The sequence below is a fragment of the Fundulus heteroclitus genome, chromosome 16 (assembly GCF_011125445.2).
Source record: "Fundulus heteroclitus isolate FHET01 chromosome 16, MU-UCD_Fhet_4.1, whole genome shotgun sequence".
Classification (NCBI taxonomy): domain Eukaryota; kingdom Metazoa; phylum Chordata; class Actinopteri; order Cyprinodontiformes; family Fundulidae; genus Fundulus; species Fundulus heteroclitus.
In genome coordinates, this window is record NC_046376.1 from 27,913,528 (window position 1) to 27,930,001 (window position 16,474).

Here is a 16,474-nt window from a genome sequence, read left to right on the forward strand (position 1 = left end):
ACCTTAACCCTGAGGCCTTATAATAGACAATTTTTTTGTTTTTAAATAAAACTAGCAAAACAACAATAATCTGTATAATTTTAATTTCTGAGTACGGCAGGTGCAAGTGGTATCCCATGTAAAAAAAAAATGTTTTTAGCAAAATCCCTGATGGCATTATATTTTGTCCAAACCCATGCATGCTTTATTCATACTTTTTTTGTAGGAACCTTTCATCAGCACTCTATGACTTTCTGTTTCTCTGGGGTGTATATATGATGTGACGCAGATGTCAGCCTCTTTTAGCCGCCAGGCTGGAGGACGACCCATATTTATCTAGTCCCCACACAGTAAGCAGGATGTAAATAGAGGTAAATAAAAATAATCTCCAAAGTTTACTGTGGCAGAACCTCAGCAAAGAGTGTTGCCTTGGGGTCACTGATTAGACTATACATGCCAACTAGTTTTTGGGGAGTGATCATGCAGAAAAGCCAGTCTGTGTTAGCATCACAAGCATAAACATGGTGGAGTTTGCTGAGCTCTAACTGGAACCATGTGCTTGGGTCAGATCAGACTAGGACAAAGCCTTTTAGCAAAGAACACTAAACCAAAGAACATGTGGAGAAGCACCTCTTGCCCACTGTTAAGTATGATAAACTCTCTGAAATACCGGGAGATAGTGAACGAAACACTGATGGAGTCTAGCAAAACATTGGTTATCGTGCCTCCTCAGCATGCAGTCAGGGTTTACAGAATGCTGCCAAGTTATTTGACTGGAGTGTGCTGAAACATAGACACATCTAAAAGTTGCAGGACACTTGCCTGTGAGGCCCAGAGTTGGACACCTGTGATCTAAAGGGTTAAAGGAGAAGACCTTGGTGCCGCTCTATTGGCAGATGGGGGTTGTACAAAGTATTCACAGCAGGGATGTGAATGTTTTTTAACATTGAACCCAAACCCCCTACCACCACTGAATAAATGTGCTCAAAGATTTTGAATTTTTCAAAATCTTCGGCGTCACCTTTTTATCTGAACTAGTTTTCTGGATTTCTTTTTCCAGAGAATTTTTCACATACAGGGCTGCCATAGAGTATTCACTTTCCTCTATTTTTTGACCATACAGTGCTTTATATAACAGGTGTCTCCTAAAACAAAATAGTTCATGATGACATAGTGAAAAGATGTTTTTGTAATACGTGTACAATTTTACATCATAGATATATAGGGACTGAAACTTTTTGCTTTGACACTCTATATTAGGCTCAGGAGCACCTGATTTCCACTCATTGTACAAGGACACCATAAGTATGGTGTTGTATATTGTTGGTAACAGAGTTTGTAGCCACCAGAAGCCTCCTTAGATTTGACCACCTGACCAAGCTGAGTAATTGAAGAAGTAGGGCCTTGGCAGATGATGCAGTCAACCTGGGAGATGCACTTCACCCTGGAGCACCTCGACCACCCAGAAATGTTCGCCAGGATCCTGTTGGTGGACTTCAGCTCAGCCTTCAACACCATCAGCCTAGACGTCTTCCATCAGGTCATCCAGCTCACTGTGCCGGCTTCTACCTTCCAGTTCCCTGACTGATCGGGAGCAACAGGTGAGGACGGGGGTGAGTTTGATGTGCTGGTGAAGATTCTCAGTCATCCAGGTCATGGTCGTTCCAAAAAAGTTAAAAGAACAAAACAACTGGACAACAAAAGTCCAGGTTTTTTTTTTTTTTTTTTTTTTTTTACTTTTTTGGAATGAGTTTAAAGATGACACTGCTACCATTGATCCAGGACTGTAACAAGTCTGCACACAGTCAGGAGGTGGATCTGCTGGTGCGGTAAGAACCGCCTGGGGTTTGACTCGCTTAAAACTGTGGCGATGATGGACTTCTGGAGAACTCCTCCACACTGCCACCCCTCACTTCAAGAACGCTGCTAGGAACTTCCAATTCCTAGGAAAAAGGCTTCAAGAAGCATTTTTTTCCTTTTTAATAAATGTAGATATAAAATGTATTAAATTAAATTAAACCGCAAGCGTCTTATTCTGTTTATGTGCGCAAACCTGGTGAGTAAAGCCGTTTCTGAACTGTGGCTCTGTGTTGCACTGCCTGTGTCAGACAGTAGGGGTCGCTGCACGCCCCGCATGAAGTCCTGCTTTGCACCGCACGTGCAGCAGTGCGTGGTGTGCTGAAAGCCAGTTTCTGCTTCACGGTCCGCTTCCCGCTCCCTGATTGGCTCTGAAAGGCGTCGAGTCCGGACTTTGAGGGCGTGGCCGCTGCTGCTCTATAAATCCTTTACTGGGACACATGCCGGCGCAACCTGTGATGCGGAGAAGTTAGTGAAAAGTGAACGAAGCGACTTTCTGGGCGAATATACGGGGTTTGTTTTGTACTTTGAGGATCTAGTCGGAGCATTTATTCTTTTCCCGACAAGAGCAGGAGCGACACTTTATTTATCATGTCAGGAGCGAGTGAAGTCCTCTTTGGAGATAGAAGTGACATCCCTGATCTCCTGAAAGCCTTGGCTGAATATCCCTTCTCTTTTCCAGCCTTTGATGACATCGGTGAGTTGATTTTAATGTTATGCATAATTTTTTTGGATCAGAAAAGTAGGTTCAAAACTTTGCTTCCACTTATTTTCTTGTTTTTAACCATATACTGCAACCGGTAATTCATTTGAACACTTTTGGCGGCAGCCTAAACGAGTCCTGCTTGTTTACATTGCTAGAAAAATGGCTGCCATTAAAACGTGTTTGCTACCTGACAACCAGAAATAAATTAACGTGACACCATTATTTGAATTAATTATTTGTAGTAATTTTAAACAACCTTTGTGATAGTAGCCTTGCGCCGTGAAAAACAAAACGTGTCTTTTGGTTCTGACAGGGAATAAAAAAGTGTTAGTAAAAAGTTGAAGCAGGTATGTATATTGTGTACCGACGAAATAATCTTTGAGTCATTATAGCTCTAAGTGGAATAGTCTAAGGTGACCTTTGGCTCACTTTGTTTGCAAATATGTCTCCTCGTGAACAGCTGATGAAAGGTTGTGATATCACCTTCATCATAAATCACAACAGGGCCGCCTGAGGCTCATGTAACATAAAAGAAACAATCGTTACTCCTGTATTTTTCCCCGTGCTCACTAAACGTTTCAGGTTTGCTTCTCATTTCCTTTTGCTTAGGGTAAGTTTTCATCTTCTTTACATTATGACAGTGCAGATAAAAGTCCTTCAGATGGCCCTAAACCCTTGCCGTAATTTTGTTTTAAACTTGTAGAAATGCAGCATGGGTTCAATGTGAATCAAAGTCATGACTGTTTGCCTTTACATTCATTTAATCGCTAATCAAAAAGACCTAAATGGGAGATGTGCTTGTAGGGAAATGTCACACTGGTACCAATTAGTTTGAAACTTAAAAGAAACTTTTGTATATCATAGATTGCTTTTTTTGGTAGATCACTGAGACTAACTTGTTTGAATTATGCACTGTGTAAATTATCCCTGTCCCATTAGTGTTTTCCAGGAAACCCCAGTGGGATTAAATCACATAAAATGCATGAAAGAGGAAGACCAGCTGCTTCCATTTTCTAAGATTCAGTCAAACAAATAAAAACAACAGTTTAGGTGATTTCTTACGTTTCAAAGTATAGGGTGCAGGGCATTTTCAGCACTGGATAGCTCCCTATATTGTATCTGTTGTATGATCCAACAGTTATCTTGAGCCTCGCTATGGCAGATTGTCACATCGCCTGCCACACATAAAATTACTACCAATTCAGAAGCAAAGAAAACTGTACATGTCTAACATGTTACCATATTCTGTGTTATTATGCTGTTTGTTTTTATTTGACTTAACAAATGCATCCCATAATATTTCTGTCACACTTTTGTTAAACAGTTGGCAAAGGGATCATGTGCGCTTCAGAAAACAAACCCAGTAGTTATAAATGTAAAAATAAAATGTCCCTTTGATTAAAATTTTTGTAACCCACTTTCACTTAGGAAACAAGTATGCTGTTGCACTCTTCTGCTAGTGTGGGACAGACTCAAGAATGGCTTAAAGAAAAGATAAAACGAGGGGAAATGGCACGGGCGTATAACACCTGCTCTTGTATGGTCCATGGAAAAATACTGCTGGGAATTGAGGAAATCATTCCCCCTAAAATAGGTCAAATCTTCTGTGCAATCACCTACAGGTGGTCATTACTCACAGATGTCCCCCAGTAACACGTGTGTGTTCTGTATCAACAGGGTTTTCATTTCTGTAAATAATCAGTAGCTGGTGCTAGGCATGGACTTATAAGATTCTCATGGAGTGATAGCTTTGAGTAAAACTCACGTGATCTTTATAGTGCTTATGCAAAAATGTAAAAGAAAAATGCATAACAGGATTGAATTACTTTTCTTTAAAACATAAGAGTAACACTTATTTGTACAGCTGCCAAAACAATATTTTATGTACTTCTTATTACATTATTGTTATAAATAAATATAAATAGTTTGAAATAAAAATGACATTTTCCAATACATTTTAGCAGTATCTTAAGATGCATCTTGAACAGATTGTAGATTTATAGTTCTGCTTTTTATGAAATAACAGAAGTTGATGCAAGCTTGTCAAGTAGATAGTTTGCCAACAGCTAACTATCTAGTCGTAGCATGCCAACTGCAGTCTTACAACAGGATTACTTTAACAAGGGTTGTGCTCATTCAGTTGGAACACCATGACTGTTTTTTGGCTAAATAAATTTTCCAAGGGACCAAATCTGCCTTTTTTCATATGCAAGAAGACAGCATAGCATTTATTCAGCCTGCTGATGGGCAGAGTGCAGCCACAGGGGTGTGTGGGGATGCTATGCTCAATGCAATTGGACAAAACTTTGGTAATTTTCTCACTTTTTCTGCCAATGCATTAAAAGGATAAGATTGTAGAAAAACCCTAATTCATTTTTTTAGGTTTATTTTGAAAACATCTCAAAACACTGTCATACCATTTAGGTGACTGGCCTAAATGACATGGATAGGAGTGTATTGTACAACATACGAACTGCAATTAGTTTGGATGCACATACATTTTCACACGTGTTTGCGGTCGCACAGGTTTTGATTACCCGCTTAAAGATCTTGATACAATGCAAGTGAACACAGCCACTGCTATCATCTGATTGTGTGCTTTTCTAAGGTTGACACAGTTTACAGGCCTCCGTGCCCGGTTTGGTATACATGGACCAGCTGCTGCTGGGATATTTATTTGAAACCTGTCAGGCTGGACTACAGCTAGTTTACTAGGCAGCTATTATTAACGGTGAAACCGATACAGGGAGTGAAGGCGGGTTGAATACCGTGAACCTTAGTGCACCTTCAGCTTGAGAGAACACGTGACAGGCGCTCACCAAAAAGGTGTGCGCGAAAACGTGAAGATCCCCACTCCCCTCTGTGTCAGTTTTAACAATGGTTACATTTAAAGCAGCGTTCTGGTTGACCCGCATCTGCGCTAAAATGAGGACGTGTTTCATTGGGGAGTAAAATGTTTTTTTTTGTTTTTTTTTCTTTTTTTTTAATGATCGCTAGAAATAAATGCGATCATAAAAATAATAATAATAAAACTATTTAGCAGTGAGCGAACGTTATTGTGCTCTCTTCCAATGTCCCCGCCTCCCGGTGTCCGCTGTTTTTAATCCGTGTGCACGCGCGTTCTTGTTGCTGTTCTCCTTTGCCCGCACGTGCGGAGGAACTGGAGCCACGCCTCCCGACAGCTTGTGCTTTCACGTGAGCGAGGGTGAGGCTGGGTCGCACGTGTTCGTCCACGAGCGTCCCGTTCTTGCGAGAGAAGTCACAGCAGACTGCCTGTGTTTTTTTTTTTTTTTTGGAGGGAGGGAGGGAGGGAGGTGGCGCTGCTGACATGCAGCCCAGGCTGTGCTCCATCACGGAAACATTATTTTCGGATTTGTTGTGCGCCATTATGCCTCCTGTTGTTTCCCGACCCAATTCATTATTTTCATTCTGGTTTATTTTTTTGTTTTTAATTTAATTTCGATTTTTTTACCCCCATGTGAAAATATAAAATAAGTATGTCATCTGTCCTTTGCTGTTTTTACATGTGTTTGGATCTTTTATTATATTTAAGTGATCTTTGCATGTTTGTTGTCTGTCAGAAACGGTAGCTACACCAAACGCGACCCACACCGATAACACATTCATGTCCAAAAACGGCGACATCCAATCAGCTTCTACTATTTGCTTTGAATGGGCGGGGCATGCGCCTCATGAATATCCAATGAGCGCGCTCTGTAGGTACGCAGAACAAGACGGCTGTTAAGTCTATTAGACACGTCTTATTATTGATAAAGAAGGTGCAACACCAGCCGTGGTAGCAAACAAACGTGGGAATCAGTGTTTTTTTTATCGCCGTGGGTCTGGACCTAGCGCTCGCTACCAACTCAGCTGCCGTGTCCCCGGAGCTTTGGCGCGGAACAATGCCTGGCAACGCAGCGGTGACAGTGGCGCTCCCAGCCGCCGCAGCGGCTCCTCAGAAGTCGTACCCTTTTGTTTTAAAGAAGATCATGGACATCCCACCTCCTAATATCCTGGAGGAAGGGGACGACGGTAAGCCTGGGAAGTCATTCTTAGAGTGTGCCAGGGCTTTCATCTTAAGGCATGTCAATTCAGCTAATCTACGCGTCGGTCGCCCACACTTTGTGCGCAACCACACTTTGTGCGCAACCCGGGGGTCATTATGTGCAGTTTTTAATATGATGGGTGTTTGTGGTCGAGTGGCTTCTACGCCATGTGTTGCGCGTAGCCTGTCTCATCTGAGGCAGGGAGGAAGCGTAAAAAGAACAGAAAGTTCCCACTTGTCCAGGCGGGTCTGGAGCCAGCGGAAGCCTTCAGAAAGGACACCCACAGACGGAGGAGCTGCTTGGTGTTTTTATCCAACTCATAGTTTCCCGTGTTTTCTGTTTACCAGTTCGGATTGTGTAGGTTTGTGTCCAGGGCTGCTTATGCCGATCATCCATTATCTGACTTCCGTGACGCCCCATGTTATAATGTCCAACTCGCCCTCTCTCTGTTTAGCGTAAGTGACAAACTATGTTGTTAGGACCCTCCTTTATTTTCACGGTTTTTCATGAACATGGGACACCACCCTTTCCCCGTTCACTTAGAAATACACACTCCTCTGCAGCTGTGCGTGTGTGAACTGGGAAAACAACAGCGGCTGTCCATTTCTTAAAGGCGAGAACCAGACTTTTTTTTTTTTTTTTTTTTTTTTTTTTGTAGCTTAGACAAGTTTGTCACCTATAGAACAAGAGGTAATTTTTTCTTTAGCTATTTTGTTTTAAAATATATTTTCTCCCCAGAAAAAAAAAAAAAAAAACTTGGATAAAATCCAGATTCACACATGTCTCTAGTGACATCACAAAAGGTGATTATATCGGACCTTTCCTTTGTGCTTCCATATGTATGTTTTGCTCTTGGAGAGCAGACTTTTCTCATCTTTGTGTGTACGTTCTTAACCGAAACCTTCCCGTATCTGTGTTTCCTTGCATTATATGAATCCAGCAAAGCATGTGAGCAAGAGAGGATGTGGGATATGATAAAACACACGGACAATGTTTGAACAAAGTGAAGCAGGGCAGACCGGAATTTCTCGTTCAAAGATCTTCAACAATCGTTTCGATCCAAGTTGGAAAAATAAATGTCGATGCATTCCAGCAAGCAGCGGTGTCTGCTGATTGCTCCCACTGGAGTCTTTAATGCGTCTTTTATTGCAATAACAATTAAAAACAGGAGACAACAAGTTGTTGCGACATTTACTTATTTATTAATGTATTTTTTTGTTTTGTCTTGAATGTCCATTCCAACCATCCTAAAAAGGGCGGCATCATAATAACATTTAAAATGTTATGACATTTGGTGTGCCACTCGTTTGAAAAGCATTCAGGAGGCGGGTCCAAACGTTCTTTCCTGCAAACTTAGTGCATTAGTCGCTACTTTTGCCAAAAATGTCTCGGAACCTACGTCAAAATTAGTCAAAAGTTACTTATCCTTCATTATGATCACTGAATACTTTGTATTTTCTTAAATCCTGGGTTAATTTTTTTTATTTGATTAGTTAGCTGTATTTTTATTGTTGGTTTACATTTGTCAGAGAGAGAGAACAATCCAATTGAGAATCTTTATTGTCACCAAGTGGTACCATAGTGAAATAGTTTGGAGACAGGCACCGGCTGAGGATGCACACCGCTAACATATAACACGCAGACACAAGGAGACATAATATTTCCACATTTTTGTACATATAAATGAAATCAGTTGACTGCACTGAACAACACGCTTCCTGAGAAGCTTATAGTGTGTTAATAGTCTGAATCCGAGTAAAAAAAAGTCTGATATCATTTCCTCTGCAAACGATATGAGTTACTGTGTTGGGTCTAGATTGACTATATGATTGTAATCCAATGGTTAATATATTTAACTTCCTTTTTTTTTCCTTTTGCCCTATATGCAGAAATAGAGAAGGAAAAGCAGAGCTCCTCTGAGAATGTGGAAGGAGGTGGCGCCGTGGCGTCCGGCGCTGGTGGAGGCTCTAGAGGAGGAGGTGGCGGAAGTGGTGGGGGTGCTACCGGTGGAGGAGTGTCAGCCTCCCTGACCCCGGCCATCTGGGAGAAGACCATCCCTTACGATGGCGAGACCTTCCACCTGGAGTACATGGACCTGGATGAGTTTCTCCTGGAGAACGGGATCCCTGTGAGTCTGGAGGAAGAGGAGCTACAGAAGACCCTGGCCTTAGTGGACACCAAAGGCAAACCCGTTCCCAAAGTTGTCGCTCTGGCTCCCGCTGCACCAGTCGCTGCCCCTCTGGCTGCTGCTGCCACGGAAGTCTCCGCCCCGGCGCCGCCCGCCCCTTCTCCCTCCGAGGCTACTTCGGATGTGGAGGAAACCGTGACGGTCACAACGCTGCAGCCAGCCAAATTAGAAAAGGAGGAAGAGGAGGAAGGACAGGAGGAGGAGGAACGTTTGACTGAGGAAGCACCAGCAGAAGCTGAAGTGAAGAAAACAGGCAAGTCATTCAGATTTGTCGAACGTTAGCAAGTGATGGATTTATGTATTCATTGATGTTTGCAATTAGTTTTCTTCCAAATGTGGGGGAATATCTTTAATTAAAATGAGCAACAGAGAAACAAAAACAAAAAAAACAAGTTTATTTTGTGCCATGACAAATGAATACTGAAGACTGAGATATTTTTGATGCTTCTTGTTGCCTTGCATCTGACCGTAGAGACAGTGGACTCACCTTGCATATGTAAATACAGCCAAAGCCGCGGCCTTTCAGTCCATCCCACAGCATTTAAACACTCACAAAGCAAGGTGGTTATTACACTAAGCTGTGACCTGGAAGTGATCTTTGAAAACGGATGTTAAAAGTTGACAGAGGACTAAACAAAAACAAGGTTTGTTGTTATATAAGAAGAAAGCATTGGTGCCAAAATAAGAACTGGTTCAATCGTAAATCGTTCATTTAAAGGGCGAAAACTTTGTGCCAATGTAGTTTTACATACAGTGCCTTGCAAAGTAACGTTAATATTTTGGCCTTCACCCCCATGGTAAAGCATGGAGGTGACAGAGTCATGCTATGGGGATGCTTTTCTTCAACAATGGATCACAGATAATGAATGATATGGATGGAGCTAGATACAAGGAAATCCTGAAGCAAAGACTTGAGGGGAGGTTCCCACTGCAGCGGGACAGCGATCCTTAACACAGCTACAGCTACGATGGAACGGTTTAGATTAAAGCATATTTCTGTGTGAGGATGGCCGAGTTCAGACCTAAATCCTGTCAGGACTTTAATAACTGATGTTCAGACATTCTCCATCCAGTCTGATACGTTATTTAGCAAAATACAAAAGCTTCAACATTCAATTTTTAGACTTGCAAGGCTGGTCGAAGCATCTCCTGAAAGACTTTCAACAATAAGTGCTTCTGCATTGTACTGATTACAATTCACAGTTTTCAGGTGTTTATTTCTAAGGCATTTCATCAGTCATTGATCGTTTTCCTTCCTATTCAGTTATGTTATTTTTGTGTTGGTGCACACCATAAAATTTCAATAAAATGCCTTAATAGAAGGCACTAGGTGCTTTAATCCACCCCGGTCATGTACCAATAGATTGTTTTATGTGCATCTTTTTACAGAAATCTTTATAAGATTCGTAACATTTGGTCAAAATGGCTTCTCTTGCACCCAGACTCAACCTTTCCCTCTAAACCCGCAGATTGTAAAGCTAATGAGCGAAACACGCCGTCCCCCATTGACCCAGACGCCATTGAGGTGGACATCAATTTCCAGCCGGATCCCACGGACCTGGTCCTCTCCAGCGTTCCTGGGGGAGAGCTGTTCAACCCCCGCAAGCACAAGTTCTCTGACGAGGAGCTGAAACCCCAGCCGATGATCAAGAAAGCCAAGAAGGTTTTTGTTCCTGACGAACAAAAGGTAGGTTAGTTTAACGTATAGCATCCCTAAATCTGGAACAGCTTTCATTATTTGGCTCAGAGGTCCTCTTTCCAGTCCCTCGTCATTGTTTCAGATGACCGATTCAATTCATTTCCATTTAATTCAGTTATAAGTTGTTCAGCGCCGTTCAATTTCATTGAATTCAGCTTTTCTAACACATTTCATTAGGAAAAATGTCAAACTGGTCCAGGTCATATCCAGTCGTATAGAATCCAATTTAGACCCAATTACGGTGCAACGTCATCCTGTTCATATTGCAGCACAAAATCTGTTGATTATCAAGAGCCAATTGGTCAAAGCTTATCTAAGAAAACCTAGCCGGCTGCATCAAGTCGTTGACTCTGTGCCTTTCTCTCTTTCACTGATTGCGCCTAGGATGAGAAATACTGGTCCAGGAGGAAGAAGAACAACGTGGCGGCAAAGCGGTCTCGTGATGCGCGGCGGCTGAAGGAGAACCAGATCACGGTGCGCGCCTCCTTCCTGGAGCGGGAAAACGCCGCGCTGAGGCAGCAGGTTGCTGAGCTGCGGAAGGACTGCGGGCGGTGCAAGAACGTCTTAGCCCGCTACGAAGCCAAGTATGGCCCTCTGTAGGGAGAAACGAAGAAAAGGAGAACAATGACATAAACAGAAATCTAGAATCCATGCAGCATCAATGAGACAGAAGCAGAACTCCCTTCCCCGCAGAATCCCAACACAGACACAAACCTAAATTTGCACTGTTGTCTTCACCAACCTCCAGTCACTGCGTCGAGCTCCAGCTGACGCCTCTTAACATGATGCAGGAGTTTTGGACACACGCTGGGCGGCGGCGGGGTGCGATGGGAGCGGTGGTCGATGGATGGCCTGTGGAGAGCGCCTGGCTCCTACACTGAGAGAAGAGGTGGACTGTGTGTGTGGGGTGGGGGGGGGGGCACACAGGTGTCCCCCTGGGAGAGTCATGGCATGTAAAAAAAAAAAAAGAGCAAGCTGGTACAACAGAATCACACACCTCAGCTTTACCGCCACACTCTGGTTCTTAGAGGACCAAGTCGTAAATAGGCTCAATCAGGCTAAATAAACGAGCAAGAGTTAGATTCATGTTGGTACTTCCAGCTAAAAGGCCGAGGGACCAGAGGAAGGTCGGGGCGGGCTGTCATCGGTGGGTTTCAGTCCCAATTCTTCCCGGTGTACACACTAAAACAGCATCTGAGACATCTGTGTGTGTATATACAGTCGATTTTCTGTACTGTCGTGTTAGTGTGTGTAATTCATCATTGCACTTTTTACCCTGAAAAAAAAACAAACACACACGTTTGCTATGTGAGAACGGGTAGCAGTTTGCCGTCTTGTTCACAGTAAAAACAAAGACGGGGGGGGGGGGGGGGGGAAAAAAAAACAGCAGCTTCCACCTGGGGGTGGGGGAAACGTGACCTGCAGTTTAAAGCTACTGTGATGAAATCTTAGTTTCCTTTTCTACTGATCTCGAATCAGCTTTCAAAGCCGCTAATAAAATCAGAGATGTGTAAAAACGACGTTGTTACAAATCAAGAAAGCAATGTTGTTTTTTTACGTTTGATGGCCTAAGTGTGAGGAACTCAAAGGCCCTCACCTGTGGAGGGGTATGTTAATATGTAGAGATGTTTATTTTACTGCACACTGCAAGTAGAGGGCGCTAGAGTCACTGTCTCCTCACCAAAGGTGTAGTGACAGAGATTTTTCTTTTCCTACCTTTTTATAAACATGTAGCCACGCCCAGAGCCTGTGTGCTTGTAAATATTTATGTATCAGGGTTTCAATTCCCTAAGGCAGGGACTCTTACTTTGTCTTTGTTAACCCAATAATATCCTAACGTTTTCCAAATAACGAGTGCTGTATTCGTTCTATTGGTAACACACATGTTAATTGTGATGTATAACAATAAGTCAGACAAAAACTTTTTTTTTCCTTTTAAGAAACAGCTACACTATGAAAGCAGAGACGGAGCAGGGAACAGGGATCAAACAGATTTTCAAATTTTAATTTATTTTGTCCTCGTGCACAGATGCTTAGGACAGTCTGCTTTACCCCATCCTCTTCTTATCAGGGCCGGTCCAAGGTTTTGAGTAGACCTTGATTTAGGGACCCACTCGCAATTAAACCTCCCACCATGTTCTGTGTTCATTGTTTATTTAAAGCAACAATTTATTAAATAAATATGGATAATTTAGGGTAAATATTTTAGAGCAGGTTAAATCAAACAAAATCATAGCGGTGGCGTTAGTTTTCCCCACGTATTCTATCTGGCGGTCCGGCCCTGTGCGTTGTAGCTCAATGCAGAATGAATGGAAACCCAAAGAAGTGGTCAAGTTTAACTGGCTATGCATAGAGAAATTTCTGAAAATTGATAAATGCATGTTGTAAATTATTTGCAATGGATGCAGTGTGCAGTGACCCCAGCTCAGACAAAACTTTAAATTTCTTATAAATTCCTCTATTCAAATCTAATAAACCTAATCTATTACAATCAATACAAAAATAAAAATGACTTATGATAAATAGTGATAAACTGTGACTAACATTACTCAAAACTAAATTTCCCCTTGTGTGAAGACATGTAACATTTTTCAGTTAAAAAACAAAATAAAATACAACTTTAATAAAAAAATAAATAATTACACATTATGAAATTGTTTTAATTTGCAACTCTAACATGGCTATCACACTAAAGTTCCCTTTGAGTAAAAGTTATACATTTGTCCATCTTTATAAAAACAAATAATAGTTTGATTGTGATTTTGAACTGAAGAATTTGAAATTCTTTTAAGCTTGAATCTCTGAAAACAGCTAATCGAAAAATAGTCCCATTTCTCATAAATTTGACAGCAAACATCTTCTGAAACATAAACTGTAAATAACACCATAATGTAAGGGCTCTTGGGGGCCCTCTGCTGGCCTGGGGGTCCAACGCAGTGGCTTAGTTTGCCTTTGGCTCGGGCCGGCTCCACTTACCCACTCTGATTGGATCAATTTTGGCAGAGCTATAAAAGTTGGGTTGGTTGAGGAAGAAAGCACCTAAAAGGCAGGTTAGTTTTAATTGGTTAAAACTTTGGTCGAGTGCTTTTTGCCAAAGTGGCTTAGTCTGATCCTAATTTTGCATCACAGACTGTTAGGGGTTTCTACATTTACTACATCGACTGGTTTGGGCTCATAGTCACCGTAGTGTTGGACAGATAATTAATGTGGCAATAATACTCTGTTATGTAATGCCTGTTTCATTTTAATTAATGTTATCTGTAAAATTTGCTATAATGTACTGAATAGAAATGTCCCAAAGTCATTGTGCTTCCAGTTTTTGGTCCTCTTTCCTTAAGGATCCTAATGCATGAAACCCAGTGAGGCTTGTGTTTATTTTCTCTTGTAAATGTCACACCAAGTGTACTTATGTCTGTAAAACCATCACTAAAGATAGGATGTGTTTTTGGATGCCTAGGATAATTGTTCTGTTTAAAAAAAAAAAGAAAAAGTCCTCTGCTTACGATGGGCACAACAGCACCATCTGTCTCAGAGATCATCAGCTGAAAACGGTGTCTTTTTCTAACTATTATAAGGATTGACTTCTATTTGCTACAGATGGATTTATGCCTACATTATACACTGGATCAGTTGGTGCTTTCTGTGTTTTCATAAAGGGTAAAAACTTTCTTGACAGTGTAGTATAAAATACATTTTCAGGCATTGTGCATTGTTTTTCTTTATGCCTTTTGGACAGCACTGTAGTTTCGGAGTGCAAACATGTTTTTAATTGAATAAAAATATATTTGGCCTATAAATGAGTGATAATTTAATGCCATCAGGGCTATTTTTAGATAAGACAAACATATATATATATATTAAATATGTTACAGAAAGTGTCATACACAGCATGTAGCAGTCTTTAATTCTGATGTATAGCACCTTAAAATGATTTATAATGTAAGAAAACATGAGATTACAAGTTACAGATGCTCAATTTATACAAATGGCAGCTTGTTTTTTTTTTTTGTTTTTTTTTTTGAAGGGGAAAAAAGCAGCAGTCCATCACAGACTTAATCGATGAGCTCTACAAATTAATTTCTCCCCCTTTAACCAAAGCAGTTATTTTCTGACCAAGAGCTACAAAAAAAAAGAAAAGAAAAAAAAGGAGAATAGCCGATAGGAGAATATGGTAATGCTATTGAGTAGAAAATCAGTTTGTTCAATTTTCAACAAAGTTATATCCTGAAATCAGGTTGGAATGAGAATCTGCATCAGTTCAACATTATTGTTTACTCTCCGCAGTACCTGCAGTACTCCTGGGAAAATATCTTTAATGAAATGTTTTTTATGTGTTGCTTTCTTCTCTTTTTATATAAAGATGTTTTTTGTATTACCACTATCTGATACATGCAGCTGTAATACTATGTAACTGTACCTTGTTATATGCATATAAAATAAAGTGGAATTTAATGATGTCCAGCTCTGGTTGTGACCTCGCTTGAGTCATTGAGCCGCTGCACTGAAGCTTAGCCAAGGTATAAGTGTACTGGGTTGCTGCGAATGGCCTCCAGGCCAGAAGGGGGCACCCTAGTGCCCTAGAAGTATTAAATAGGACGTTAGTGCATTCAATTTATCTTTTGAAGAGACACCCAAGTTGAGCGTGTTCTGATTGCAAGGCTGAAAACCAGAAGGATCAGCCGATCCTGCTGGAAACGTAAAACAGTGGATTTGCCCGTATTTATGCATGTTAGCACTAAAGGAACATGTTCAGAATTAGAATTAGTGAAAAGTGTACCACTAATAACTAGTTCAATACTACAACTTTCAATACTACGTTTTATATTGAGCGCAGCAATGGATGCTGAACTTGGGACCGCTCTAGGACCCCTGACTATCCCAGATGAATTTCCGTCTCCAGTGGGCTTTCTTGTTGTATTAGCCACAGGAAACTCACAAAATCTGTCCTCTGGGTACAAAGGGAATGTGTCCTACTTCTCAGAGATTGTCTGTTTCGTTAACAATAGGGCTTTGACGCTTGCAATCAAACTGAATCTATTGACCAGCTCCGTCGGACGAACAATAGGAACTCTGCTGCAGTTGCGAGTCATTCTTTTTTTGTTGTGTTTCTCACTGATGCACACACAATCCCTGCCTTGCTATGCCAGAGAAGAACAGGCACAAGGGTAGCAGAGCATGTGCAGCACATTTCTGAACTGCAGCTACTGCATACTTTCATTTGACATATCCACAATGTTTTCCCATAAGTGGAACATGCTTTGTTTCATGAATGAAATTGCTCATCTCTGGCTTAATTTAGGTTATTAATTTTAAAATCTGTGCCACTCCTTTGAAAGGAAGGAACCGTTTCACTGGACTCAGCTGTTTGTGAGTCAGGTGTGCTCAAGCACGGACCGTCTATGCCAGGCAGGCCCTCGGGGACCAGGATTGTCCACACCTACCACGCCTAAGAAATAGTTATTAAAAGAAAACGCATCAACATTTGAGCCCTGGTCTTTGTATGCCTCCAACCAATGCATACAAAACATATCCGCTGGATAACTAGCTACACAAAAATACTTCCAAACCTAACCTTAGCGATATGGCCATGTACTTCTTTGGAAATTTCTGTCAAATGTCAGCACCTAAGAAAACTCATGTTTTGAGACCCTAAAACTTCACCCATCCATGGGTGAAGTTTTGGGCTTAGCAGAGCAGTTCCCTGGATTGTCCGTGCTAAAGTCAAGAACAGCAAAAATGTATAATGTTCTGAACAATAAGCACTTTCATGTTCCATGTTTACATAGAAATGTTGCTCACATACAGCAAAACTGTGGCATTTTTTCCCCATACATCCAGTAGTAAAACAGTTTGTGTTAATAGAGTGTGATTTTTTTAGTCTGTTGTCGATTAAAAATGTCCATTGCTTGTTTGCGAGTAGGAGGTCACATTTCATTTCACATTGTAACTTTTTTTAAATATATGCATATAAAAACTGACAATTTTTCATGCTTGCTTGT

The 16,474-nt window shown here is 41.3% G+C and overlaps 1 protein-coding gene across 2 annotated transcripts; it reads left to right on the forward strand.

Moving 5' to 3' along the window:
* The first annotated feature begins 2,283 nt into the window (after nucleotides 1-2,283).
* tefb (TEF transcription factor, PAR bZIP family member b) lies at nucleotides 2,284-14,938 on the forward strand. 2 transcript variants are annotated; one of them, XM_012852970.3, is made up of 4 exons: nucleotides 2,284-2,533; nucleotides 8,478-9,029; nucleotides 10,246-10,463; nucleotides 10,860-14,938. In XM_012852970.3, the coding sequence occupies exons 1-4, from the start codon at nucleotides 2,428-2,430 to the stop codon at nucleotides 11,073-11,075; spliced, it is 1,092 nt and encodes a 363-aa protein (XP_012708424.1). In that variant the 5' UTR covers nucleotides 2,284-2,427; the 3' UTR covers nucleotides 11,076-14,938. The 2 variants fall into 2 exon arrangements, with proteins under 2 accessions (XP_012708424.1, XP_012708423.1); XM_012852969.3 differs by lacking the exon at nucleotides 2,284-2,533 and adding an exon at nucleotides 6,247-6,574.
* Nucleotides 14,939-16,474: the final 1,536 nt, after the last annotated feature.

Excerpts from the sequence above, each read along its gene's own strand:
- tefb (XM_012852969.3), top strand. The coding sequence starts at position 6,445 with ATGCCTGGCAACGCAGCGGTGACAGTGGCGCTCCCAGCCGCCGCAGCG. Across the intron at positions 6,575-8,477 it reads CCTGGAGGAAGGGGACGACG|AAATAGAGAAGGAAAAGCAG; the intron begins GTAAGCCTGGGA and ends CCCTATATGCAG. Across the intron at positions 10,464-10,859 it reads TTGTTCCTGACGAACAAAAG|GATGAGAAATACTGGTCCAG; the intron begins GTAGGTTAGTTT and ends GATTGCGCCTAG.